Genomic DNA, 27,708 nt, shown 5'->3' with positions numbered 1-27,708 from the left:
AGTCGCTCTTCTCATGTCCCAACAAGCTATTCCAGTAGAGATGACACATCCTTTCAAGAATACTTACTTGGCATGTTCCAATATGGCTAATCTTTAGCCTGCCAAGCACGAGTCTTTGCACATTTGCCAGCATTCTGCCAGATTCATACCGTCTCATGAAAAGAGTAATGCAGTCCCTCTGAAGGGCTTTTAGCATTCTTTTATACAGCAATCTTCCAAATTACAAGTTACATTTTCAGTGTTTTTCCTCGGTTTATTTTTCCTTCCTCCCTTATATGAAAAAAATAAATAAATTACAGATCACTGGGTCACTGCAACAAGTCCATGCAACAAGTCCATGCAAGTCCTCTGTCCTGGTCCTATTAGATCTCTCAGCGGCTTTTGATACCATCGACCACGGTATCTTGCTGCGTCGTCTTGAGGGGTTGGGAGTGGGAGGCACAGTTCTACGATGGTTCTCCTCCTACCTCTCGGGCCGTTCGCAGACGGTGTTGGCAGGGGGGCAGAGGTCAACCCCAAGGCCCCTTAGTTGTGGGTGCCTCAGGGATCGGTGCTCTCGCCCCTCCTGTTCAACATCTATATGAAGCCGCTGGGTGAGATCATTCGTGGTTTTGGGGTGAGGTATCACCAATATGCGGATGATACCCAGTTGTTCATCTCCACCCCAAACCAACCCAGTGATGCCCTCGATGTGATGTCCCGTTGCCTGGAAGCGGTACAGATTTGGATGGGAAAGAACAGGCTCCGGCTCAACCTGGCCAAGACTGAGTGGATTTACGTACCGACATCTCGTTTAGTCCAAGAGGTTCCATCTTTGATTATAGGAGGAGAGATGCTACCTCCCGTTGATAGAGCACGCAACCTGGGCGTCCTCCTGGATTCATGACTCAGTTTTGAAGATCATATTGGAGTCGTGGCTAGGGGGGCATTTGCCCAGATTTGCCTGGTACACCAGTTGCGCCCCTTTCTGGACCGAGATGCCCTACGTACAGTCACCCACGCACTCGTTACCTCCCGTATAGACTACTGCAATGCTCTCTACATGGGGCTGCCCTTGAAGACCACCCGGAGGCTTCAACTGGTGCAGAGTGCAGCTGCACGGGTAGTGATGGGAGCACCCCGATACTCCCATATTACACCCCTCCTGCGTGAGCTGCATTGGCTACCGGTTGCCCTCCGGGTGAGATTTAAGGTGCTGGTACTTACCTTTAAAGCCCTACATGGCTTAGGCCCGAGATACTTGCAGGACCATCTGCTGCCGGGAACGAATTCCCATCGCCCAGTACGCTCACACAGAGAAGGCCTCCTCAGGGTACCGTCGGCTAGACAATGTCGGCTTGCGACCCCCAGGGGAAGAGCCTTCTCTGTGGGAGCACCAGCCCTGTGGAACCAGCTCCCCCCTGAGCTTCGGATAACCCAGGATCTCCAGTCCTTTCGCCGCAGCCTCAAAACACTCCTTTTCCACCTGGCTGACCTGGACTGACAGGGATTTTAATTATGTTTACAATTTTAACTCTATTCTTTAATTTATTTTAATTTATTTCAATTTTTAATTTTAATTTACTGTACAGAGACCTTTAAGTTTTGTTGTTGTTAGCCGCCCTGAGTCCCTCGGGAGATAGGGCGGGATATAAGTCCCATTAATAAATAAATAAATAAATAATAAATATCGGTGCCCACTGAATGTAGTAAGTCCATTCCTGAGCGATGTACATTATTGAACAAATCCGCCCAGAATTTAGTCCCGTTGGGCCTTATAGCTATGTCACATTTTGCAATTAACTTGTGATACCAGAATAGCAATCCAGGGCCCTCAATAATGGTTTTTTTTCCCCTGGTGGAATATTTTTCCCCATTATCATTGTCTATTTATGCTCATGGTAGAGGTATGGATGGTATAGGCCAGACATGTCAAACAAAAGGCCCGGGGGCCGGATCCGGCCCACGAAGTGGTTTCATGCGGCCCGCGAAGCCATCCTGGAAACAGTGAGGGAACGGCCCCCACTGCCTTGGCCCTGGCCTAGAGACCCTCCTCCTGCCAGAGACCCTCAGATCTGTCCCACTCCTGCCCAGGCCCCCATAGGCACCCTTGATGCAAACGATCTAGAACTGGCCACGCCCACCCAGTAGGCCACGCCCACCCTGGCCACGCCCACCCGCCCCCCCTGAGGGCAACTGCAATGCTGATGCGGCCCTCCATGAAATTGAGTTTGACACCCCTGGTATAGGCAGTCCTCGACTTACAACCACAATTCAACCCAAAATTTCTGTTGCTAAGTGTGACATTTGTTAAGTGAATTTTTCTCCTGTTTTAGGACCTTTCTTGCCACGTGTGTTTAGTAAATCGCTGCGGTTGTTAGTAAAATTGGATGAATCTGGCTTCCACATTGATTTTGCTTGTCAGGTCGCAAAAGGTGATCACATGACCTCAGGAAACGGCAACTGTCATAAATATGAGTCAGTTGCCAAGCGTCTGAATTTTGATCATGTGACCATGGGGATGCTGCAATGGTTGTTAGTGGGGAAAAATAAGTAGTCACTTTTTTCAGTGCTGTTGTAATTTCAAATGGTCACTAAACAAACTGTTGTAAGTCAGGGACTACCTGTACTATCAAATCTTTACATCCCAAGTGACACAAGCTATTATTCCTTAAGAAATCATATAGAACCCACACTCAAGTACCTTAAGCAGTTTATTGTTGTGCTTTTGAATTAATCTCGATACCTGGCACCTGCCTGGACAACTCCCTGCATTGTCTTGGCAATGTTTTCAAAAGTGCCATTGTCTTCTTCCTAGGGCCCAAGGTCACCCAGCTGGCTTTCGTGCCCAAGACATGACTACAACTGACAGTCTCTCGATTCCTCACTTGAGTGCCTTTAACCACTACACCAAATTGGCTCTTTGTTAATTACTTAACAGTGTAGACTTCAGTGCCAAATGACCAACTGGTGATTACATTTACCTGGCATTTACTCTGAATGCATCTTTCCTCTGCTATACCCATGCCCTGGGAATAACCTTTTGGAAACTTTCCAGTAATAGCAATAGCACTTAGACCTATATACCGCTTTAAAGTGCTTTACAGCCCTCTCTAAGCGGTTTACAGAGTCAGCATATGTCCCCCCCCCCCCCAACAATCTGGGTTCTCATTTTACAGAGCTCGGAAGGATGGAAGGACGAGTCAATCTTGAGTCAGTGAGAATCGAACTCCTGGCAGTGGGCAGTGAGTTAGCCTGCAGTACTACATTCTAACCACTGCTATTAAGTAATCAATATTTAAAGTGTGGTAAATACTTAAAACTGTCTTCAGCCATAAATTCATATCCGAAGCTGTTGCCAGCAGTACAAAAAAAATAACAAAGAAATATGGCTTGCTTGAACTGTGATAATTGCTCAGGTTTCTTGTTTCAGGATACAGGAGGAATTAATATATAAAATAAATGCAACATGTATTTCCCTGAGTTTGCGGGGGGGGGGGGAAATAATTTCCCAATGTCCTTCTGTACTTCTTCTCCCCCCCCACCCAGGTCTTTGGTATGTTACCATTCTTTGTGAATTTCAGAAAGGCCTTTTTACAACAACTCTCAAATGAAATCTCTGTATTCCACAGCAGTACTGTTCTGTACCAGCCTGCTACCGGCCCTGCAGAAAAGGCAGGGACAACCCCTCCACAAACGGCAAGAGGCTGGAATACGCTTGCCAAATTTATTGCAACAAAAACAAACAAGACACAACCAAGAAACAGAAGCTTAAAGAAACATGAACCATCCGAGCAGTTGCCTTCAGCAAACCAACCCTCCCAGACATTCCCCTTATATAGAGTTCAGGGCGTGGCTTCTCTCTGCCTCCTTCCGAGAAGCCCCATTGCCTTCCTCTGTTTACTCCTAATTGACTGCCTCCTGCGTCGGGCGTCCTTGAACAGGGCCAGCTGTGGGTCATCTTCATCCACACTGTCAGGCTCACACAGCTGGGTCTCTGTGGTGACCAAGTGGGAGGGGCCTGGCTGAGGGCTATCATCAGCAAGATCTTCAACCCCCTCAGCAAGGTCTTCAACACCCCCCTCCTCCTCTCAGTCGTCCGACCCAACTGCCGAACCCACAGGCTGACCCTGAATCACAACAAGTACAGAGCACTTGGGGATGAACCGGAGTGAGCCGTGACCTTCATGCCAAGCTGATGAGACTTCACTTCCAGAGGCATTTGACTGGTAGGACATCACTGGATGTAGAATGCTGGACCAAAAGCACTTGGCCTTGAGTCAATAAGGCAAGCGATAGTTTTTTATTTGCATCACTAGTCTAGTGTTACAGTTTTGGATCCTGCCTATACTTCTCCGTCGTGATGAGCTGGAGGGTAAACGGATCTGCTCCAAGGAACGGTGCACCTCCAGAGTACAGGATATTTATAACTCAGAGAGAGAATCAGGCTTGGTTCTGGGGCTGACATAAAAGAATGCAAAGAGGCTAAAGAAAGTGCATAGGTGAAAGCAGTTTATTTGAAAAGCCAAAGTGATAAGAAGCCTGGAATACAGGAAGTCCTCAACTTACAACCACTTGGGACCAGTATCATTATTGCTAAGCAAGGCGGTTTTTAAATGCACTGAACCCGATTTTACAACCTTTTTTTGAGACGATTGATTCACTGAGTTGTTAAATGAATCATGCAGACATTAAGCAAAGCCAGCATCCCCTATTGACTTTGCTTGTTGGAAGCTGGCTTGGAAGGTCACAAATGGCAATCACGTGGCCCAAGAATGTTGCAGCTGGTGTAAGCAGGTTGGTTGCCAAGCACCCAAATTTTGATTTCATGACTGTGGGGGAATGCTACAACGGTCATAAGTGTGAGGACTGGTCTGAAGTCACTTTTTTCAGTGCTGTTGTTACTTCACTAAATGAATGGTTATAAGTCAAGGACTACCTGTATTGTTTCCAGAAGAAGCAGTGTATGTATGTATGCATATGTATATATGTATATGTACATATGTATATATCTATATGTACAGATATTTTCCAGATTCCATTGGAAAATTTCAAGTCCATTGTAGTATGTATTACGAAAGGATGAAAACATACATACAGCATATATACATTATTAGCATATAGCCATTATTATATAACACATTAGGAAACATATGGTACTGAACTGCCTACCCATTACTTCTTTATTTCAATATTAAAATTCTGTGACTATAGAAAAATAATATGTTTGCTTTCTAAAAGCTTGCACCTGGAAATACTCTAGCACATTTAGTCATTCTGTAATAATCATTTGTGTCACACTCCAAAAACACAAGCATATATATGGACTTAACTTATTTATGCAATTAGAATTTAAAACAATATTAAGTTTCAACATGGGCTGCAAAGCATATTTGTCTCAAAATGATCTGAATCTGTATATAATATACAGAGTGAAGCACAGTACTCAATTCTTTTTGTTTGGTTTCTTGATTCTGATAAATGTCCAAAGAATACTTATAAAGCAAGTTTACTAAATACTCAAAAGCAAAGGGACAAATATGGTAACGTGAATCACAAAAACAGAAAAAGAAGGAAGAGACCAAATTGTTAAGAAGTTACAGCTCATCATTGCAACCAAATGAATGTTGTAGAAAGTAAGCTTTTCTTCATTAAAAATATATTGATTTTTTTATGCTTAACTTTTTACCTTCTATAGATTCAGATACTGGCAGAAAAATAGGAGCTGTTTGAATACTGACAACGCACAAACTGCTTATCTCAAACAATTCAGAATAAAAACTTAGATTTGTTTGAAGCTGTATTCCTTGAATTGCCAGGCACATTGACAAATTATGGAAATGTCAATCCTTCTGATTTAGAGGATATAGGATTGAGTAAGGCTGGCCTATAGACTGCAAATTCTATTTCAAATTCTATTTTTTTGTGCCATCATGAAACTATAGCTGTAATACAACATACAATAACGGTTGTTTTTTTTTTTAACTTTATAGCACAAAATAAGGATAAAAAAAAATTCTATGCAATGTCTTTTCTGAAGTGTAATTGATTGCTTAGGATGCTATACAGCCTGATTCAGAATTCTGGAAACTATTTTTCTTCAGTCATTTCATCACATGCAAAAAAAATAAGGAGTGTGCAAAATTATCCATCGGCAAAAATGAACACAGAAACTGCAATGACCTGTCCAGTCACACAACACTGACAGCACTATGAGTTGGCCTGTTCCTTTTATCTTCCGAGATACATTATGGTTAGAACTCTCAGGTTTCTCAATCAGGAAAGATAATGGCAAGGACATAATGATGGGGGGAAAAAAAACCCCAAATAATGTCAAGGAAAAGAAATTACCTCTGTAGGGATCAATGGCCACCCTGGCTGAAAATGGTAGCTGTAATCCTAACATATTTGAGAGTGCCCTACTGGACAAATCTGTTACTTTGTTCTGAGAAGAATGTAGCTTTTCGGCTATTGTAACACATTTTCAGGGGTTGCCTAACCAATCTTCCTCAGTGACAAACATACACCTAGAAGTCAGAACTTAGTCCAACCACCAACACATCTTAAGAGTTATAATGGCCACACAAGACTCAGAAATGTGAAAAATTAGGTTGTTAAAAGAGTTGCCATTTGGAATTCTATCTAGCCAACCGTTTCCATGCGCTCTTCTAGAATATTCCATTTCATCCCACCTTATTTTTCACCCCTCCCCCAAACAACCAGTTAGCTTTCTACAATAGCATTTTTCAACCGAGATGGGTGGACTTCCACTCCCAGAATTCCTCAGCCAGCAACTGTTCTGTAGCTACTGGCATTTATTTTAGGCTATTGAAAGGGTTTTTCCCCCCTTTGGCCCCAGCTGAAAGATGTGTGTGTGTTCTTTACAATTTCATGAAACCTTTCCAAACACCTAAGAAACCAAGTTCAAAAAACAAATCCACTGCACAATATTTCTAATGACATCCATAGAGATTTGTTTGAAGCACCCAGTCTACTTTCTGATTAATAAACAAGAAATCTAGATACACTTCTTGGCCTGGCCAACCATAAAGGAAATAGATTTTTCCATTACCCACTATTCAGGCATTTCAAAGGAACTTCCCACTTGAAAGAATGGCCCCTTGAGACAAGATCTTATATAGAAGTTCTTGTTAGTGAACAGAGGGGCTGACATGAGTTTCTACTCTGGAACTGGGATCCCTTCCAGCTCCTATGAGATACAAAGCATGCTTGGCCAGAATGTACTCTGATATAGCAGCCCGAAAGTTATTCAAGGCACAGTAGCAGTCCAAAATGCAGGCAATCAGAAACCAAGTACATTAATCATCCCTATACCATGAGCAAACAAAGCAAAAAACCCCTAAACTGTATGGGGAGAAAGTATGTTGTGTGTGTGTGTGATAATTTACACATTAAAGGGAGCGGGGGAAACTCTGCTGGGAAACCGTGTATAAATTTTAATTTTAACTTATTGTAATTGGGTTTTAATTGGAGCTATAGGCATTTTATATTTTACTCAAGGATAATTTAATTATTTTAATTGTTATTAACTTTTTGTATTTGTAGTGTTATTTTAATTACCTTGTGAACTGCCCTGAGTCTCATGGGAGAAGGGTGGTATATAAGTTCAATAAATAAATAAACAACCAGATTTATATCCTGGACAAATTATTGGGAGTCACTGGGTGGATGATGCCAGATGTAGTCAGAACCCCAAATGGATGGGATCATCTATTTCAGGGGTCTCCAAACTCACCAACTTTAAGACTTGTGGATTTCAGCTCCCAGAATTCCTCATCCAGCTATGCTGGCTGGGGAATTCTGGGAGTTGAGGTCCACAAGTCTTCAAGTTGGCAAGTTTGGAGACCCCTAATCTAGTTCTTTAACCTCTCAAATATGTTTTCCTTCTGTCACTTCGTTCTTCTTTCTCAAGTAGTAAACCAACAAAAAAGGCAAGGTGGTCCTTATTTGAACCAATCTCTTGCAGCAAGTTTTGAAATTATTCTGGGGGTTTGCAAGAAATTACTTTGAAGGTCATACATGGAGTAGAGCTGCAATCTTTATCTGCCCCGTCTTAGACACTGATCCAAGGTAAGTGGACTCGGTGTAAGGCTGCTTGCTACAGAACTCCAAAATCATGCCATAAAAAGAGCAGGGAAGAGATTAAGAATAGAAAGACTTGTACTGTATTCCATCACAGTTCACTGCACAAGGTGATTCATCCTGAACTAATGAATGTAAACTAGACCTCTGATTTTAAAAGGTCTTCAGGTCTTTTGACAATCACAAGTTCATCTCTCAGCAGTTGCTTGCATATATTAGAATGATTTTTAGCTTAGTATACACAAACCACACTCATTGCTAACTTTACCACATCACCAGGAGCTCTTTCCCAATATGGATGAATAAGTAGAAGCATTCCTTACAGATTTAATGGCATATGCAAACATCTCAATCCATGGCAGTGACATCAATCTCAAACATGTATGCATGCAAATGGTGACAGAAACAACATGGAACTCAATCCATAACTGCACTTGTAGCTGTATCCCAGGAGCTGATAATGCTTGACATCATTTACTCCTTCTAAATATTTTTAAAGGTGCCAACATCTCATATGATCTATAGAAATCTAACACATTTCACTGCTGTTTTGTTCCGAAGCTAGGTGGTTATACTGTAATGCCCAAGGCTGATAAAATATAACCCATATTAATTATATATGCAAAGAAGCATTCTCATTTCTTCTCAAAGAAAATCCTGGCACTCAAGTTGTCAACAAATCAATTTCATATTCAAAAAAGTGTGATTCAGTATGACCTCTTTGTTAACTGTAAAAAATGCCTGTGACTCTCTGTACATACATCCATGAAGTTTTCTTGGCACAAAAAATAAGTGATTTCTTGATGTCTGCTTCTTATATTTGTATCCCACTCTAGCCATGGCTTGCTTAGAAACGAACGTAAGAGAATCTAAGTTTGGATGCAGCCTACATAGTTTAACTCAAACATCCCTGTAATTGGGCTATACTGTAGTTCATTAAACTATAGTGGCATGAACTTACTTTGACCTGGAAGGCTAAAATAAAATACAATAACATAAACTTCTCCAAAAAGCAAACTGCATTTTCTCTTCTAATAACAAAAAGTGAGCATTCAGGGACTAATGCCAAATGCGTAAGAACTCTGTCATATAAGCCTTATAAACTGCAGTGTAAATTTTCATTTTTATTTAAATAGTTAAATTTTGCCACCCCAACCCTGCAGCATTTGACCAGTGCATTAGAAAAGTGCAACATTTTCTCCTTCTAGAAATTAACAGAAATATGCTTATGTTCCACCAAAGACAATTTTGTAAAAAGTGCAAAAAGTGAAGTGCAAAACTACAGAGCATCAAGTACAGTAAGTTTTAAAATACTGCGTAATCAGAACATTCTAAGAATTAATCAAAGGAATAAAATACATTAGCTTCCTTCTATAATGATTGCATCTTTGGGCTATGATTCCCAAACATTTCAAGTTAATGTTAAGTTAGTGCAAATCACTGCAAATTAAGGCCCTTTATCCTTATCTTTCAGAAAAAACAACAGCTTCTCAAAATAGCTTTTGTGAGGATCACTTGTTCTTTTATTCTGGAGGATCTTTGCCATGTGGAAGTTTCTTTGGTGCCTCAGCGCAGGAGCGGGGAGGTCAACCGAATGCAGACCCCTTTGTTTTGCTTTTAGATGAAATGAATCCAACTCTCTTCACATTCTCTGGGCATATTAAGCAGATGATTCCTACAAGTGAGGGTGTAATTCTTGTCCTGATTGTTATCCCAGTATTCCTGTCCATTGACTCGGTATAAGATTGCAAACTCAATTACTGAGCTAAGCTGAAGAAGGAATGGGGGCATAGGAAGGAAGAAGGTGAAATTGTCCACTTGAGTTTCACCATCTTGACCATCAACACTGCTGTGCCACTGAGCATTTGTTTCATGCTGGCTCTTCCAGTGATTAAAGGTATAGCGCACAATCACCTGTTTCTCAAAGGCTAAATTGATCACTCTGATTGTGCCATTCAGGCCCAGATCTGAGCTGGACACTCGTTCCAAACACAACTGCTGCTGCTGCAGGCGGCTGAGGAAGTCTTCACAATCTCCCGGCTGCCGGAAGTCAGGTACCAGGCACTGCATGGTGAATTCCAGGTCCAGCTTGCTGCAACAGAGAGCCGAATTAATGGATAGCCGAGAAAGAACATGAAGTGGGATATATGGATCTTCCCCAGCTTGGAAAACTTTCACTTCTGTCAGCTCCAGGCCCAAAGCATCTGCAAACCTGACGCGGTTCTTGCGGGTGCGGCAACCTGGAACACGACAGGGAACTACCCCGCTACGCCTTCTCTCTGGAGAACTGGGCAAGGACCTGGCCCGACGGCGCATGATGGGTTGGAGATGTGGGTCACAACTTGTAACTGTGGTGCTCTGAGAAACTCTACATTCAGTTTTCTCGTGCAGACAGGAAGTCAATTGGCTGGCGCTGCTGCTGCTATGCAACGGTTGGCATCTCTTCTTTTCCACAAGCTGGGTTGCTTTGCCCTGAAACATGTTCTGGTACATATCAGAGAGACAGCTGGGACTCTGCCGGGGAGCTCTCAACACCTTTGGCTCCTGAGGGCAAACAGTTTGAGTGGACATCACTGCTGCCAGAAACCGCTTTTGCTGAGACGTGCAGAAGGATTAGGTCAGCGAGGAAGAAAACAAGCACTGAGTGAAAGGCCGAGCGATGGTTCCCACAGCCCTTATCTGATCAGTGTAGGCTTTGGCAGAAGAGACTGAAAGAATCTGCTACAAGCTTGAGTCAAACACTGTAGGATCCAGAGTGTTGGGGGTCTCCAGGCTATCACACAAGCTACAGGGGGACTGAAGGCTATCAGTGAGAATGCTGGAAGCCTGGGTGTTGTCCCCTAAACTGGCCACCGATTGCAGGCTGTCCAGCTGGATACTGGAGGTCTCAAGACTGTCGCCAAGACTGAAGATGGACCGGAAGTTGGCCTGGTAAAGCCGCAGAGAGTCCAGGCTGTCCCAGGGATTGAGGCTGTCCTGGAGAAAACTGACCAGGTTTTCCTGCTGCCCGGTAAAGGATTCAAGGCTGTCACTTTCGATGCTGGAAGCCTCCGGAAGACTGCCCAGACTGGAAGACGCCTGGAGATGGCTGGGCTGGATAGAGAGGGAATCGAGGCTGCTGGGCAAGCTGGAAAGAGCCTGGAGGTCGTCCCTAGGAGTGACGGGAGCTTGAAGGCTGTCAGCTTGAATGGTGCTGGTGATAGTGGTGGAAGAAGAGACTGTCAAGCTGGGGCACGAACTGGAGATGGAGTCTGTAATGGGAGACGCTGGAGCCCACATCCAGCCGAGCTCTGGGTTTTTTCCCGCCTCCCCACGGGTGGACGGTGCTGGTTTCTTCTGCGGCGACGCCTGTTCAATTCCGGGCGTCCCAGAGCAACAAGGAACACCGAGAAGGAGCGGACGGGCGGGTGAGCAAGCAGCGGCTTCCGATCTGTTTCTCTCCGGAGCTGAACAGCCGACGCGCAAAAAGCTGCTGCAATCCGAGGTCTACGTGCACGCCCCCGATGACGTCACGGGCTGCTACAACGCCTCGCCGTTGCCCCTCACTGCAGCCGCTTGTGCGTCGTCGCTCCGTTAAGCTGTCATACCTGCGCCTGCGCACAAGCACGAAGGAAGCCCATCGTGCCCTTAGTCTTGCCCACACTAGCTGGGAGAATCTGATTAAAAAGGGCAGACGTAAATAAGGAAAGAGGCGGAGCAGTTATGGGTTACAAAAGGTCACAAAAAGCAGAAAAGAAAAAAGGAAGCCGACCGAAGAAAGTTGTGTTTTATTACCGAACGGATGCAGTTTGAAGCATACTGACCTAAAAGTTGGTGGGTTTTTTTTTAGCTCCAAGGGGTTTGATAAATAAACATGCTTTGGAGTGAGCTGCCATTTATCAAATTGCCTTCAGTTCTATGCTATTTCATACTTTCTCACTTCTCTAGTCTCTTTAATGGGTAGACAGCCTAAGCTTCTCTGCCAAGTATCCTTTCCCAACTGATTTCTTATAAAACAGCACTGCATTTTAAACTGGGGTTAACACACTCAGATTAACTGCTTCAAGTCAGGTTCCAGTTTGTGTGACTCTGCCTCACTAGCTCCCTTCTATTATCGTATCATAATTAGATTTTAAGGTGGTCCTTTGTGGTGGTGGAGAATTTCACATGCAGAAAGTAAATCATGTAATCAGCTGTTCATTTAACATTTATTTTCCTCCCATTTTCAGGAGACGGAAGCAAAATATGTTTTACCATTATTACTCCCAATGGTTGGGAATTCCTGTGCATTGCAGGAAATCCCTAAGAAGTCTATTACACCAATATTCCCCAACCTGGAGCTGATTGTGTGCTTAAATATAAATCCCTAAATATGGCTATGTGGGTTGAGGATGATGGAAGCTGTAGTCCAACCCATCTCAAAGACAGCAGTTTGTGGATGGCTGCTTAAAATATGATTTCTATTTTTATATAGATGAAAGGCAGGCCTCTGGAGGGGGGGGTTTGGTTGCCTAAACTGAATGGAAAGTTTAATTTAGTGCCTCCTAGAACATGGCTGCAAGGGTCTTGCATCCTGGTCAAAGGGAGAGAAGGAAAGGCATTGGAAAAGTGGGCATACAAAAAGGCACTGGAAACATCAGAGTTGGGCAGCTGGTGAGATATGGTACTCTGTAACTTGCTGAGGGGAAGAGGGGACAGTTCTGGAGACCTATGACCTTGGCTTTTTCCCTGTTCTTCCTTCTCCCAACCATTTAGCCATAAAAGCCTCATTTAGTTCTGTGTGCTGACAAAACAGTCCTGTTCTGCTCCGTGCACAGACCCAAATACTTGAATCACATTTAGGTTTGGACACAAACCACCTAAATGTTGATATTCCACACACACAATATTTTTGAATACCCATTTACCTTAGTGCCCAGGAAAGAATATTCTAATAATTGTTCTTGCATAACAAGGACTGGCATTACACTAAGCCCCAACTGTCTCAATTTGGATGTTAATGTTTACATTGATTACATGAATCAAGATTCTTAGTGACCACAAAATTGTACTTCTGATGACAATCAGTCTCTTAAGATATCTACTATGGATGTTCTAATTAGTTTGATGAATAAACGCACTACCTGACTGGATAAATTTGGACAGCCTTTTTTTATAATGTACAAAAATAAAGCAGCATTCCTGGAACTCCCAACATCAATCTTGAAAGTGTCTCAAGAGTTTCTCTCTGTCCCACCTTATACAAAATAAAATGAAGGCAGGATTACTCTGAGTTTGTTTCTCCTATGTGCTTCAATCTCTGGGCTGTATAATTGTGTGTCCAGGTCCCCTTCTTAAAGGCTCCTTCCTCTCTTTGCCAAGGTCCACTGCTAATTCCTTTAAAATCTGGTTAGTTTATAATTTAGCACAGGGCATGATGAACTCAGCCAGTTTAGGCAGAAAGAGGCAACTCAGAAGAGTAGATCTCTGGTCCCGGTGACGGAGTCAAATTGGATCTCACATCATTATCCTGGGACACATATATTTGCCTTCATTCCAGAAAGAGGTATCTCCAGAGCAACCGAGTGCAAGCTATTAGGACAGCAGACAGTAGTCCCACAAATGGCCTCATCTGCACAACTGCACGGCACATGACATCACTTGCCCCCAGCAAGCACCTAGGATGTAAAGTGGGGCAGGTTCCTCTTTTTTTCTCTGGAAGTCTAACACCATCTCTTTCGTCTTGCTGATGTTTAGGTGCAGGTTGTTGTTACTACACCATATGGATAGTTTTTGTACCTCCGCCCTATATGCTGTCTCATCCCCACCTGTAATAAGACCCACCACAGTTGTATCATCTGCGAACTTGATTATCGCAGTGGATGGGACAGATGATACACAATCATAAGTGTATAAAGAGTACAGGTAGGGGCTAAGCACACAGCCCTGTGGCATGCCGGTGCAAAGCTTCAGGGGGGTGGACAAAGCAGACCCGACCCTCACTGTTTGTACCCGATCCCTAAGAAAGTCTTGAATCCAATCGCAGATAGCGGGGGAGAATTTCAGGTCAGTCAGCTTCTCGATGAGAATGCTCGGCAAAATGGTGTTAAAAGCCGAGCTGTAGTCAACAAAAAGCATCCTGACGTAGCTTCCAGGTTTCTCGAGATGACTTGCTACAGAGTTAACACAACCCAGGTGGCTAGAAAGGCCCAACAGAGGCTTCACTTTCTTAGGATCTTGCGGAAGAACAGGGTAGAACAACAGCTAATGACCCTCTTTTACCGGTCTACCATAGAGAGCGTCCTCTCATATGGTATTGTGGTTTGGTATGCCGGTCTGACAGCCGCGGATAGGAAAGTATTACAGAGGGTGGTGAGCACAGCACAAGACATTGTGGGCTGTTCCCTGACACCACTGGATGACATCGCCAGGGCTCGTTGCCTTGGAAGAGTGAGGAAGATTCTCAGGGATGACTCACACCCTGGACGGTATCTCTTTACTCTCCTACCATCCGGTAGGAGATATAGGAATATAGCCAGCCGTACCAACAGGCTGAAGAACAGCTTTTATCCGTGGGCTGTTAGGCTTTTGAATGGGATATAATCTTATGCAGAGTTGACTTGGGAGGCCGGTGTGTGGTGTAGTTGGTTCACATAGTGTGGTGGGATGGAGGGTTTGTTGTCACTGTGTGTTGGGGGGAGAGAGCACAGGGGGAGGCTCAGCTAATCTCAATGTACACATGTTGTACTTTGACAATAAAGGTTTATTATTATTATTATTATTATTACATGATTAAAGTACTCGACTTGAACTCGGAAGATCCAGGTTTAAAGTTCATCCCGGCTGCCAAAGTTCCCTGGATGACAGTCACTCTCAGCCCCAACAAGGTCCCTAAAAGCCCCCCCCCAAAAAAAAAAAATAAATAAAAATAAAATCGGAGCGTTGTCTTTAGGCTGCTTGGCCACGCGTCAGCCTCGACAATGCTCGGCTCCCTCAATAAACCATGGTTAGGCGAATGAAGGCTTAAGCAGGAGAGACCGCGCGCGCGCTCCCCAAACCAGCTGGGGGCGAAGCGAGCCTCCCCGCCGCCCACAATGCTTTGCGAGCGACAAGGCTAAGCTTCCCCGGGGGACGGTCGCGGGAGGTCGGCCGCCCGCCCGCGTGCGCGCGCGTCCCGGGGCTTCTCGGCTGGCCAGGTGCGGTACGAGGCGGCTTCTGGAGGGCCGGCAGGTAGCGGTGGATGACGCGGGCGGCGATCCCTGGAGCCAGCGCTGGCTGAAGCCGCGGGGAACGGGCTTCTGCTCTGGATGCCAGCCGACGGCGGCGATGCAAAACGCAGCTCCCGGTGCGGAGGAATGAAGCCGCGCGGAGAGCCGGGCCAAGGTTGCCGCGGCTCTTAAAATGCGGCGAGGGGCTTCTTCCCGCTGATTTCGGCTGGCTTGTTTGGAACGACCCGGAGAAAAACTTAAGACGCATTCCCCCCCCCCCCTATAATGGGACCGGGCATCGGAGGTTATCCCGTCTCCCTGCGCAGAGGGAGCCTGCAAAACCTGGTTCATGAAACCCACGAAGGGAGCGGAATGGTAACGTAAGGATCCCTCGTTTTGGAAGATGCATGCAGGTGGATGGCTTGTTCCCCCCCCCCTCCCCGAAGTTCAAGGGCGAAATCCTGAGTTGTCGGTACAATTTTCTCTTAGCATCCCTTTCTAGGGTTTTCTTTTGATGCTTACATTCCAGGCTATTTTTAATCGCTGAGTATAGGGAATTTTTGCTAAGGCGATGGATACCGATTTTTTTCCTTTTTCCGGTGCTGGTTATTTTGAGATAAAGTGTACGTATATTCTGCAGAAATGTTGTTAGTATTCGGAGGGGAATAGCCGCTCCATGTTCAGAAGAAGGTGAGATGTTATGGAATAAATTGCCAGATGAGGTTTAAGGTCTAAAAGGGGTTTTGCAATGTTGAAGGTTGCAAAAACAGAAGAACGTTTTCTGAGACACTAGCAAAGGCATCAATATTCATGCCTCCCAGGTAATCCCAGTAGCTAATATTTGGCAATCTTCTTCAACCTTGGCAAGGTTAAGATCTGTGGACCTCCATGCCCAGAATTCCCCAGCCAGCATGGCTGAATCTGAATCTTTCTGAATCTGGTTTTCTCTTTGTTGCTGGATTGAAATTCCTGGAATTTGAGGCTCCCCATTGGATATGCTGGAATTTGAGGAATTTGAGCTTGGAATTCTGGAAATTAGACTCTCAGAAAGGTGAGCGAATCATCTTTTTAGCCTTGCAAACTCATAAGAGAATATAAGTTAAACTAAAAAGCATTAATCATCTGGTCAGGCTTGATTTGAAATATATACTTGAGATTTTTTTTGTGCTTAATATGGAAGTGGATTTTCTTCACTCTTCCCAACATAGTCTATATTTCTGGTATTTCCTAATGGTCTCCCATCCAAGCACTAACCCTGACCACCCACTCAGCTTTCTAAACAAGCCAAAGTGGCATCTGCTGCAAAATCAGTACCTAAAAAGCTTCTTAAGTTTCTTTTCATGCTTTTCTCTTGGCATTTTATGGGGAAAGCATTTGGATAAATGAATCCTACTTGCAATAGGTTTTCTAGCAGAAACCAGACCAGAAAGAGAATTAAGATAAGATAACCTTTATTGAGGGTCGCGGTGGCTCAGTGGGTTAGGACGCTGAGCTTGTCAATCAGAAGGTCGGCAGTTTGGCGGGTTGAATCCCGAGTGCCGCGTAACAGAGTGAGCGCCTGTTACTCGTCCCAGCTTCTGCCAACCTAGCAGTTCGAAAGCATGTACAAAATGCAAGTAGAAAAATAGGGACCACTACGGTGGGAAGGTAACAGCGTTCCTTGCGCCTTTGGCGTCTAGTCATGCCGGCCACATGACCACGGAGACGTCCTCGGACAAGCGCTGGCTCTTTGGCTTTGAAACGGAGATGAGCACCGGCCCCTAGAGTTGGAAACGACTAGCCCGCATGTGCGGGGAAACCTTTACCTTTCTTAACCTTTATTGCCATTTTTTCCTATGGGCACACTGGCACACATTAAAAATGAAATTTTGTTACTTGCTCTCAAAAGTGTACACACACATAGCACACATATAGACATGCTATATATGACATATGTACACCTACAGCCTTACATATGAATAACATATAAATATTAATCGCTGTCCATCTTGAATACATAATGGAAGGAGGAAGCTTGAGAGTTCACAAGGTTAATACTGTATGGATGAAACTGTGACTGAATCTGGATGTTCTGCTTCGGATACCATGAAGCATCCTCCCAGAAGGTAACAAGGAAAACAGACTGTGAAGAGGATGTGTCGTGTCCCAGACAATTCTGCAGACGCCACGCAAGCATCGCTTATGTGCTATGTCCTGGATAGAAGGGAGGGAACTGCCAATGTTCTTTTCAGCCATCCTCACCACTCTCTGCACCGCCTTCCTGTCCGAAGCAGTGATGCTTCCAAACCAGACTGTATTGCTGTATGACAGGATGCTCTTGATTGTCCCTCTATAAAAAGTGGTAAGGACAGGAGAAAGAAGATGTGCTTTTCTCATGCAACGCAGAAAAGGTCCAAGAACAGTTAGATGACGAGGAGGAGGAGGATGATAAATCAAACTTGTATTCACTTGATTATCGCTCTGGGTGGCTCACAAGAATGAAACAAAATAATTACAATAAAATCAATAAAATACAAAAAAATAAATACTGTACAGTAGTTCTTGACCACAATTAAGCCCAGAATTTGGGTTGTAAGTTGTGGCAGTTGTTAAGCAAGTCACCATTTGACCATGCTTGATATTACAACTGTTTTATGATGGTTAAGCAAATCACATGGTCATTCAGTGAATCCAGCATATCTAATGGGTGGTGTTTTTTTTCTATTGGAATCCTGATAGATGACTTTATTTAATCCAAGGATTCAGGAGTGCACCAATCTTGTAGGATCAAATTGTTATGACAGTCAGGCTGCCTCTCAAGTAACAAGGGCCTCCTATGCCTTGTAGTAGGGGTCTTCAAACTTGGCCCTTTTATGACTTGTGGACTTCAACTCCCAGAATTCCTTAGCCAGGCATGCTGGCCGAGGAATTCTGGGAGTTGAAGTCCACAAGTCATAAAAGGGCCAGGTTTGAAGATCGCTGCCTTGTAGAAGTTCCTGAGTTATTGAGTCCTTACAAATTACTTATTCAATAAAGGGCTGGGTTCGTTCCATGAGCTGATATTTGTCACTGAAACAAAATAATGTCCCAGTTACAGGTTTATACTTTTAAAATATATAATAGTACAGGTAGTCCTCAACTTACAACAGTTCCTTTAGTGACCATTTGAAGTTACAATGGCAGGGGGAAAAAGTGACTTACAATCATGGTTGGCATCCCCATATCACAAATTAAAAATTCGGACACTTAGCAACGGTCTCATATTTATGACGGTTGCCGTATCTCGGGGTCCTGTCATCACATTTTGTTACCTTCTGACAAACAAAGTCAATGGGGAAGCCAGATTCACTTGACAGCGGTGTTACTAACTTAACAGTTGCAGTGATTCATTTAACAACTGTGGCAAGGAAGGTCGTAAAATGAGGCAAAGTTCACTTAACAACTGTCTCGCTTAGCAACAGAAATTTGGGGCTCAATTGAGGCCCTGAGTTGAGGATGCCCTGTACAACAGATTGCATAGAAGATCGTTCAGAGACTGACAATAATAACCATCTTTCCTTTAATGTCTTTTTAACGTCAGATATTTATTTGTTTGAAGTAGGAAGGCAAGAGACTTTGATCTGATTACGGATTAGAAAATACAAGTTTATATGTTTTTGCAAATGTCTAATGGCCAGTGTTCTATCAATGCCCACATATTTAATTCATATGAATGGACAGTTTACAGTAAAGAAGAGAAATAGATCTGCTCCAATGAAAATGCTATATATATTTCTTTTTATGAGCTTTTTATGAGACTAATCACCAGAAAAATATTAGAGATTTTAAGGCACACAAACAATAAACATGTAAACTTGTCCTGTTAAAATAAAGATGTAATTTGTGTTCCCCCCCACATAACATCCATCTTTGACCAAACTCCTATTTTTAATCAACTAGTTCCAGTGGAGGAAAGAACCATCCAAGCACTAAAGAACTAAAATCAACATTTCTAAAATCTTCTTCCAAGAGGCCAGGGAAAAACACACCTGCTGTTGCAGGAAAGGTGAGACCCACTTAGGTTTTTATTGAATGCAAATTATGCTTAGATGTTCATGTCTTCCCTACCACTGCAGTTATAATTAAATGTTCGTTCATTTCTTCTAGGCTCCTGTAGAGGCTGCAGACAGACAGATAACAGCTCAGTACAAAGAGAAAAAGCAAGTTTATGAAGGGCATCACCCAACCAGGTGAAGTTCTTTATATATATATATAAGAGGCTCAAGAGGCAAATAACACTGCCTAATATGCAATCAGCCCAGGTTCGAATCTCAGAAAGGTATGACTGACTGATGAAGACTAAAGAGTCAGAAACATATATATATGTTTTCTGAGGTTTTCGCGGGTGTTTGTATGTGGATCTTTGGTTATTCGGGTTTTTCCCCGTGTAGAACTAAAGGTGTAGGCGCCACGTTTCGACGGAATCCCATCCGTCATCATCAGGCTGGTGGCTTTAGCTTCCTTCTTCTGGGAGAAGCATGTGGCTGTTTGTTCCTCACCACCACACAACCATTCAAAAAGCAAATCTGAACCCACAATGATAACGAGGCACAACCACAAAACAGAAACCTAACTACAGCTGCAACATCAGCCACTTTAAACCCCTCCAAACCACACAATAAGCAAACTGACACCCACTATAAAAACATGGCACCACCACAAACACGAAGCCGAACAAAAGCAGCACAACTCACCAGCTCAGGTCTAAGGCTGGCAGCTGAGACCAGCCCATCCACTCAAAACACACCTCCACCCAATCAGAACACACCCACCATTCAAAACACACTCCCACCCAATCAGAACACACTTAATCCCCCACCCAATCAGAGCACACCTCCACCCACAGAACACACCCCCTCTGGCAGTTTAAAAAAGAGGAACAAACAGCCACATGCTTCTCCCAGAAGAAGGAAGCTGAAGCCACCAGCCTGATGATGACGGATGGGATTCCGTCGAAACGTTGCTCCTACACCTTTAGTTCTACGTGGGAAAAAACCCGAATGACCAAAGATCCATATATATATATATGGTTGCACTTTTGGAAGAAGAAGTAGATTTGTTTTTCACAGGCATCAAATAATTTTTCCCCTCACTGTAATAGAATTGAAAGGGACCTCGGAGATCTTCTAGTCCAACCCCCCCTGCTTAGTCCCAGGATGTTTTGCCTAACGACCGCTTTTCTTAACAATGGAAATGCAAGTTCCATTTAGGGTCATTAAGTGAGGACTACCTATAGATGATTCTCTCACTTAATAATTTCAGCAGTCCTATGCAAGTAGGTTAGTCTGAAAAAATGGACCAAGATTGCTTAGTGAATTATATAAATAAGATTGAAATGATTGTGATGTGTCCCTGCCTTTAACTTGAAAAGCAAAACTTAATAGCTAGCAAATTTGAAAAAGAAAAAGAGGCTGTGTGTTAAATATTGGGGATTTTGATATGAATTGTTGTAGAGATATTAGGGTTGACATGAGGGGTCCTTGGTGCTTTTTGAGCTTGATTGTTTTCTTGCAGACATTTCTTTACCCAAACTAGGTGACATCACTGATTATCCACTGATGTTGCCTAGTTTGGGTGACATCTTGGAAGAAAACAACCAAGCTCAGAGAGCACCCAGGACGCCTCATGTTTGTTGCTGTCATTGTTGGTGTGTTTTGTGTTTTCTCTTTTTCTGTTTTGTAATGTTAGCCTCCTGAGTGACTTAGAGTTGGGTCAGATGTATTGTTTTAGGGTGATTTTGCAGCTGACGTGAGTATTATTTCTTTCCTTTTTTTAGCCTAACCAACACTTGTACTTCCTCACATAGAGTACCAAGGCCGAAAAGAGAACATCTGGTTAGAAAAAATCATGAGGCCGGGGATAACAAAATTCTTCCTGCATTTAAAGACGTCTCATGGAGTCCTTCCAGAGGGACAGAAGATGCGATGGTTCAGGGGCTTTATTGCGGACAAAAAGGCAATTTGGGAAGAAACTCTGGAGAGCAGATGGAGGGAGCAGGCCCCAGCAGTCTTTCCTGTCAAGACGCTACGACTGAGGCAATGTTTCTGGACTTCGGATCTTTGCCAATGATGAAAGAAGAAGACGACTCTGAGGGAGACGATGCCAGTGACCTCTCCGATTCAGAAAGAATTCCTGTCCCTCCTTCGCCTTGCGCACCGCCACAGCTCAACCTTCGAGCAGAGGAGATCGACCCTGTTTGCTTCGAGCTCCACTTCGAGACGCAACGGAAGCAACCAGACTGCCATTATCCAGACTTTCTCCCACCCCCTTTTAACGCCTGGGACTTGAAAGGCTTGGCTGCATTCATCAACACCGAGTGCAAATCGGAACCCCGACCGGAACCGACTGGGTTTCTGGAGAAGTACGTGGATCGTCTTTTGGAGCTGGAATGGCTGCAAATGCAAACCGTACAAGCTGAGAAAGGAAAGGTAGCCAAAGCTCGGGCTCAGACTGCTCCTAGCATCCTCCGGTCTTTGAAAAGTTCTGGCAAAAGCAAATTGTTGCCCAGCCCTTTGGCAAATAAACAGTTGACTCTCCATGGAAGCTTTCCAAGAGTGCCCATTGCAGATCTCAAAAAAGACGTTCATGGGGAAAGAACCAACCAAGTGACATCCCTTGAGAGTCAGTTGAAGACTGCTGGACCCACCCATGGCTCATCAGCCTATCAGAGGAGACCATCTGAAGCAAAGAGTGAGACCAAAAAGCGCCCTGCCCTCAAACAGCATTTGGCCAGTAGGCATTCTTTTGAGATCCAGGAATGCTCCATGATCCAGGGAGCTGGCAACATGAGACCTCCCAAGCCATCTTCTTCATTCCATGGATCCACTGCTCCCCTTAAGGGGTTACCAGCCCATATATGCCCAAATCCCAAGAATGGAAAGACGAATAATTATACTCCTCCCAAAAAGACCTCAGCAGATACCAAGCTAAAAACAAATGGCTTGAAACAAACACGGTGCAAGTTTAAATAATGCTGGGACGGGGTTTGTTGCCTTGGTACAGCAAGGTCTGGCAGCCCTTTTTCTTTGTGCAGCAAAAATCTAGAATGGTGGTTCTTGAACTTCATAGGGAGATGCCAGCATGTCCTTGACTTCCCATGCTATGTTGCGATTGATCCTGAAGACAAGAATTCTGATTCATCTCTGACTCATCTACATTGTTGGACATGTAGGTATCTTGGCGCTTCTGATGTTTGCAATTACAGGGCACCACAGTATGAGATCTTTGGTCTTGCCTGGGTTCCTTCCATAAGCATGTAACATCAAAACATGCTCACAGCCTATATACTCGTGGCCTCTCTTTTTTTAAAAAAAATGTGATGTATAGCCAGCCATTTTTCCCCCCTGTGGTAAATTTTTGCAGTTGTTTTTTTATAAGGAATTATCACCTTTAAAGATCATTCTTCTATGATGTACTATGGGTCATACTAAATATTGAGAAGTAAAAATCTACGTAAACAAGTATAACTTCCTCTTAATTCCCATGATTTCAATATATGAGAACATTTCTCTCCCTGTGCTCAGAGTGTCCTCTTTGAAGTCATAGGTTTGATCTCTTTTTGTTTAGGAGGGCATTTATAGACTGTTTTTCAATCTGCACCAGGGAATCCCAAAGTAGTTTACAAGGCCTGTGCATTGGGAAAGGTTGCTGGCTGGTATTATTGCTGGTATTATAGACTATTTTGCAACTTTTAATTTGGGGCTGGCCTGCGGAAGAATATATATTTTGGCATTTGATAGAACTGCAAGGAGAGATTGTAGGGTTGTAATTAATGAATTGATGGCGCTTTGAAAGGCTTATGTAGGTTTTTGGAAGACCCTAGAAGATTTTGCTAAATCGAGAGTTTTTCAACCTGACAATACTTAGATATGTGGACTTCAATTCCCCAAATTCTCCTCAGTGGCAATGATTGTAACATCACCAGTCATTTCAGCCCTAAACTGAAATATTCTCCTTTTAAAGAGAAATACATCACCCCATTTTTTGTAGATAGCTATATTGTTAAGGCTCAATTTGAAGATCTTTGGATCTTCCAAAAGATTTAATGTTTTGTAAGAACTTTTGGTAAGAAATATTTAGTTTTGAAGACACAGTAAACCCAGCTCAGAAATTACTATTTTATAGTAGTGGGAAATTTCACAGAAAATGTATTTGCCCTGATTGGATGCCAGGATCTGCAGATAAAAACTGCCCCCTTCTTAGGTTTTATGCAGCTATGTGGAGCACCCAAAGCGTTTATCTCCTGGATTACACTATTTTGTACTTGCTAAGCAGAATATAATTACGCACAACTAATCAAGGCATTTTCCTGTCATCCTTCACTGAGTCATTCAGTTGACATGATTCTCCGGTTTTTTGAAAGTTATGATTTATATACGAGGTTAATATTTGCAATTAAATTGACTTTATAATTTCTACTGTGGTTTTATCCCCCACTCTCTTTATGCAACCTTAGCAATGTAAACTGAGAAATCATGGTATTTGATTGTAAAAACAAATAAAAAATAGGGATTTGAACGATGTACAAGTAGTTCTCAACTTACAACTTCAAAAAGTGCTGAGAAAAGCGACAAAGATGATTAGGGGACTGGAGGCTAAAACGTATAAAGGTTGCGGGAATTGGGTATGTCTAATTTAATGAAGACAAGGATGAGGGGGGACATGACAGCAGTCTTTCACTATCTGAGGGGTTGCCACAAAGAAGAGGGGTCAACCTATTCTGAAGGTAGCTGAAGGCAGAATAAGAAGCAATGGATGGAAACTAATCAAGGAGAGAAGCAACCTAGAACTAAGGAGTAATTTCCTAACAGTGAGGACAATTAACCATTGGAACAACTTTCCCCAAGAAGTTGAAAACCTCCAACACTGGAGATTTTTTTAAAAAGGACAACCATTTGTCTGAAATGGTATAGGGCTTAAGATCCTTTTCAACTCTATTCTGCTTGATCGATCTCTCCCTGGAAGAGATTTATATGTAAGGTTAATTGAACTACGTACTGTATGTAATTAAATTGATTTTATTATTCATACTGTGTTTTTTTCCCCCCACTGTCTTTCTCCAACCATAGCAGTGTAAACTTAAAATCATGGTATTTGATTGTAAAAGCAAAAAAAAAAAGATTTGAATGATGTACAAGTGGTCCTCAATTTACAACCATTCATTTAGCAACCATTCAAACTGGTCCTTGCAATAACGAGCATTGGAGCATCAGCACGGCCATGTGATCAAAATTTGGGCGTTTTGCAATTGGAAGTTTTTACAATGGTTGCAGCATCCCGGGGTCATGTGATCACCAATAAGCACAGTTAATGTGGAAAATGGGATTTGCTTAACAACCATGTGATTCACTTAACAACTGCAGTGATTTTTCTTAACAACAATTGCAAAAAAAAAGTTAATAAAATCACCTTGCTTAGCAGTGGAAATTCTGGTCCCAACTGTGGTCATGAGCTGAAGACTACCTGTACTTGATTTTTGATACCTCAAAAATGATAGAAGACTATGCTCTTCTTTTAAACTTCATGGATGTTTTCTGACAGATCTAAACTTAATTATGTTATTGAGAGATCGAGTAATGTATCATTGTTCAAAAGCTACATCATGTTGCTGTGATTATCAAAATGTTTTATGTGCACAAGCACTTGTGGTCAGAATTTATTTGTTTTCTCTGGGAAAAATAAATACTTTGTTCAGAGCTTTTCAATCAGCTTTAGTCTGATTTTTTTAATAAAATAAAATAAAATCTGGCATTCATTATCTGTACAGACCTTGCAAAGAGTGTGGGTTTTGCTAAAGCTACATAGAATATGGCATACACCCTTATGTCCAGTATTCTTCCCCATGAGCAGACCCCAGTTGGGATACTGCATGCAGTTTTGGCCACCACAATTCAGAAGGGAACGTGAAAATGTTTAGAGGAGGCTATGATTGCAGAGAAGGGTCTGCGAACCAAGCCATATGAGGAAAAGTTAAAGGATCTCTGCATGTCTGACTAATAAAAAAGACCACTGGAGAGATATGGTGGCTGAAGAGTTGACCCGTCCAAAAAAAAAACCGAACCAAAAACAAAAAACGAACCAAAACATTAAAAAAGTGCATCAAAAACAGCAACCCACCAACACATATACACATATTATCCCCCCTAAGTGAATACTGATTAATACACTACTACAACTTTGGTTCCCTCTTCTTGTGAAATCCAACCCGCCCCCCCCCCCAAAAAAAAGAATTTAAAACATTGGCAACTTTTAAATCTTTAAGAATTCTCAGAGTTGAAGTCCATAAGATTCCCAAGTAGGTTGATGTAAAACAACCTAGTCCAGCCTAGGAAAGCAAGTCTCCTTCAGCCAAGCTCAGCTCCTGTTGACTTCATGGTCATGCCCAAGTAGTATTCTTGACAACAATAACTAATGTATTCACTTAAGAAGACAACTTTGACTTCCCAATCTAGCCTCCAACCCTGTGGATTCCTTGGAGGTCTCTCATCCAAGTACTACACTGGCTGAACCCTTCCTATTAGATTGGCTATGGGGGCTTAAGCACACATTTTGGAGGTATGAGGTTGGCTAAGCCAATGAAGGACATGCAAGCAAGTATTGAAAGCAGAGGTTAGGTACCAGAGGGATAAAGGGCAGCTACTGGTATGCAATAGTATGGAAAGACCTTCTGCAGGTGTTCCATACTACTCTTGCTTTGAAGAGCAACTACTGTACGAGAAGCTATTCTGCAAACTTTTGCTCACTCTTGTCTCCCGTGGAGACTGGTTTTACGCTTCCACTTGCCTTTTAAAACCGGCTAAAGCAAATAATCGTATTTCCTTAAACCACAGTTGATATCAAGGCAATCAAAAGCCTTGGTGGAGCAGTGGGCTAATGCCCCCTTAAGTAACACCAGCTGCCTGCAATTAGTGCAGGTTCGAGTCCCACCAGGCTCAAGGTTGACTCAGCCTTCCATCCTTCCGAGGTAGGTAAAATGAGGACCCAGATTGTTGGGGGCAATTAAGCTGACTTTGTAATAATGCCGCTTGGGGTGTGTGTGAAAGCCCTAATAAGCAGGCATATACATAGAATGAAGGCTACTGCTAAGCTTGTAAGCCGCCCTGAGTCTTCGGAGAAGGGCGGGATATAAATGGAATTAAAATAAAATAAATAAAAAAAATCAGGTGAGAGGGCGGGGTGGGGCCACGTACAATCCTCCATCCCTGGAAGCAGTTATTTTCTCTTCTGTACTTTATTTATTTTTTTTAATCTCAGCCCACCTTCGGCGACTCCAGTCGAGCCCGCTGCCCCGGAGTATCCGCCAGCCTCTCTCGGGGAGAAGGCGGCGGGATCGTCCGCTCAGGCTCCGTAAACAGACCGGCGGGAGCCTCAGGCAGCCAGCCAAAGCCGAGCGGGAACCACGATGCCGGCTTTGCCCCGGCGCAAGTGGGGCTCTATTGCCGCGCGTTTCCTCCTGGCGGTATGGAAGGGAGAAGGATGGGGAGGCAGGGGGGGGGGAACCGGAGAGCTGGTCCTGCAGCTGGACCCCCTTTGATCCACGGCTTGCCCACCGGTTGTGTTACGGGCAGCAGCAGCAGCACGGAGACTTCGTCCCTAACCACCTTTTCCAAGCAAAGCCGCAGGTAGCTGCAGGTGGCTTCACCTCTTTCGCATTGTGCGCTTTTGACCTTGGCAACCTGGGGTGAGAGGTTTTTGACGCTGTTCTTGACCGGTTGCTGTTTCTATCCATTCTGCCCCCCACCATAATAATAATAATAATAATAATAATAATAATAATAATAATAATAATAATAATAATAATAATAATAATAATAATAATAATAATAATTTTATTTATATACCGCCCTTCTCCCGAAGGACTCAGGGTGGTGAACAGGGCAGATATATCGAACTTAGTTTGTCCTTAGTTTCATGGAGGACAAAGCTGGCAAATTTGGATGCTGTGATGATAATGATCGAAATAGGATTCGTGGACTTCTTTTTTTTATTGAAAAGTTTTACAATACATTTTTTAAAAGACAAAACCCCTCCCAACCCTCTCCCCAAACCTCCCCAACTCTTCCCTCCCCTCCCCCTCCCCCCTCCCCGACTTCCCAGAGCTAAACACAGGGTATAAAAATACAAACAATCATAGTCTACCATATGCAAACAACAATAAAATATTAAGTTCTATCGCACTTTAACTCTTATTAAAATAACTACAAGTAATTTATATATCACATCAATACTTATTCAAATGCTAAGTGAAACTTTTTAGTCCCATATTTATTCTGAATATAATCAATCCATCTTCTCCACTCCACAATATATCTCTGTTGCGGGGATTCGTGGACTTCTTGATGCAGCAAAATCTTGTTGAAATATTAAGGCAATTCGACTATGGAGATTCTCAATCATCCAGGTCATAGTTATCTCGAAGGTGCTTTTTCAGGAGGCAACTGGA

At 43.2% G+C, this 27,708-nt stretch overlaps 4 protein-coding genes across 6 annotated transcripts in view; 3 read left to right on the top strand and 1 right to left on the bottom strand.

Annotated features, from left to right (window-relative positions):
- TUBB1 (tubulin beta 1 class VI) overlaps window positions 1–27,708 on the top strand; it is a 917,325-nt gene that overhangs the window by 726,068 nt on the left and 163,549 nt on the right. The window lies entirely within an intron of this gene.
- PPP1R3D (protein phosphatase 1 regulatory subunit 3D) lies at window positions 8,430–11,508 on the bottom strand. The gene has a single exon (XM_083358431.1). It carries the CDS (start codon window positions 10,651–10,653, stop codon window positions 9,700–9,702), a length of 954 nt encoding a protein of 317 aa, XP_083214557.1. The 5' UTR covers window positions 10,654–11,508; the 3' UTR covers window positions 8,430–9,699.
- On the top strand, window positions 14,838–24,962 carry FAM217B (family with sequence similarity 217 member B). 3 transcript variants are annotated; one of them, XM_083360906.1, is made up of 5 exons: window positions 15,578–15,628; window positions 16,117–16,299; window positions 19,167–19,272; window positions 19,374–19,456; window positions 21,043–24,962. In XM_083360906.1, exons 2-5 carry the CDS (start codon window positions 16,244–16,246, stop codon window positions 22,235–22,237), a joined length of 1,440 nt encoding a protein of 479 aa, XP_083217032.1. In that variant the 5' UTR covers window positions 15,578–15,628; window positions 16,117–16,243; the 3' UTR covers window positions 22,238–24,962. The 3 variants fall into 3 exon arrangements, with proteins under 3 accessions (XP_083217031.1, XP_083217030.1, XP_083217032.1); XM_083360905.1 differs by lacking the exon at window positions 16,117–16,299 and having other exon boundaries at window positions 14,838–15,628; window positions 21,073–24,962; XM_083360904.1 differs by lacking the exon at window positions 16,117–16,299 and having other exon boundaries at window positions 14,838–15,628.
- Window positions 26,668–27,708, top strand: part of LOC310637618 (cadherin-like protein 26) — a gene marked incomplete at both ends in the record, with an annotated part of 29,434 nt that continues 28,393 nt past the window's right edge. Inside the window, one exon of the mRNA XM_083358121.1 lies at window positions 26,668–26,724. Within this exon, the coding sequence (XP_083214247.1) occupies window positions 26,668–26,724 (57 nt within the window). The remainder of the gene's footprint in view (window positions 26,725–27,708) is intronic.

The sequence above is a fragment of the Vipera ursinii genome (assembly GCF_947247035.1).
Source record: "Vipera ursinii genome assembly, chromosome: 3".
NCBI lineage: Eukaryota > Metazoa > Chordata > Lepidosauria > Squamata > Viperidae > Vipera > Vipera ursinii.
Note: the sequence above shows the minus strand (reverse complement) of the source record. Positions and strands in the feature narration are given on the sequence as shown.

Coding starts and splice junctions, on each gene's coding strand:
- PPP1R3D (XM_083358431.1), bottom strand. CDS start 10,653: ATGTCCACTCAAACTGTTTGCCCTCAGGAGCCAAAGGTGTTGAGAGCT.
- FAM217B (XM_083360904.1), top strand. CDS start 15,534: ATGGGACCGGGCATCGGAGGTTATCCCGTCTCCCTGCGCAGAGGGAGC. Junction 15,629..19,166: donor GAAGGGAGCGGAATGGTAAC/GTAAGGATCCCT, acceptor TTAATCAACTAG/TTCCAGTGGAGGAAAGAACC. Junction 19,273..19,373: donor CACCTGCTGTTGCAGGAAAG/GTGAGACCCACT, acceptor CATTTCTTCTAG/GCTCCTGTAGAGGCTGCAGA.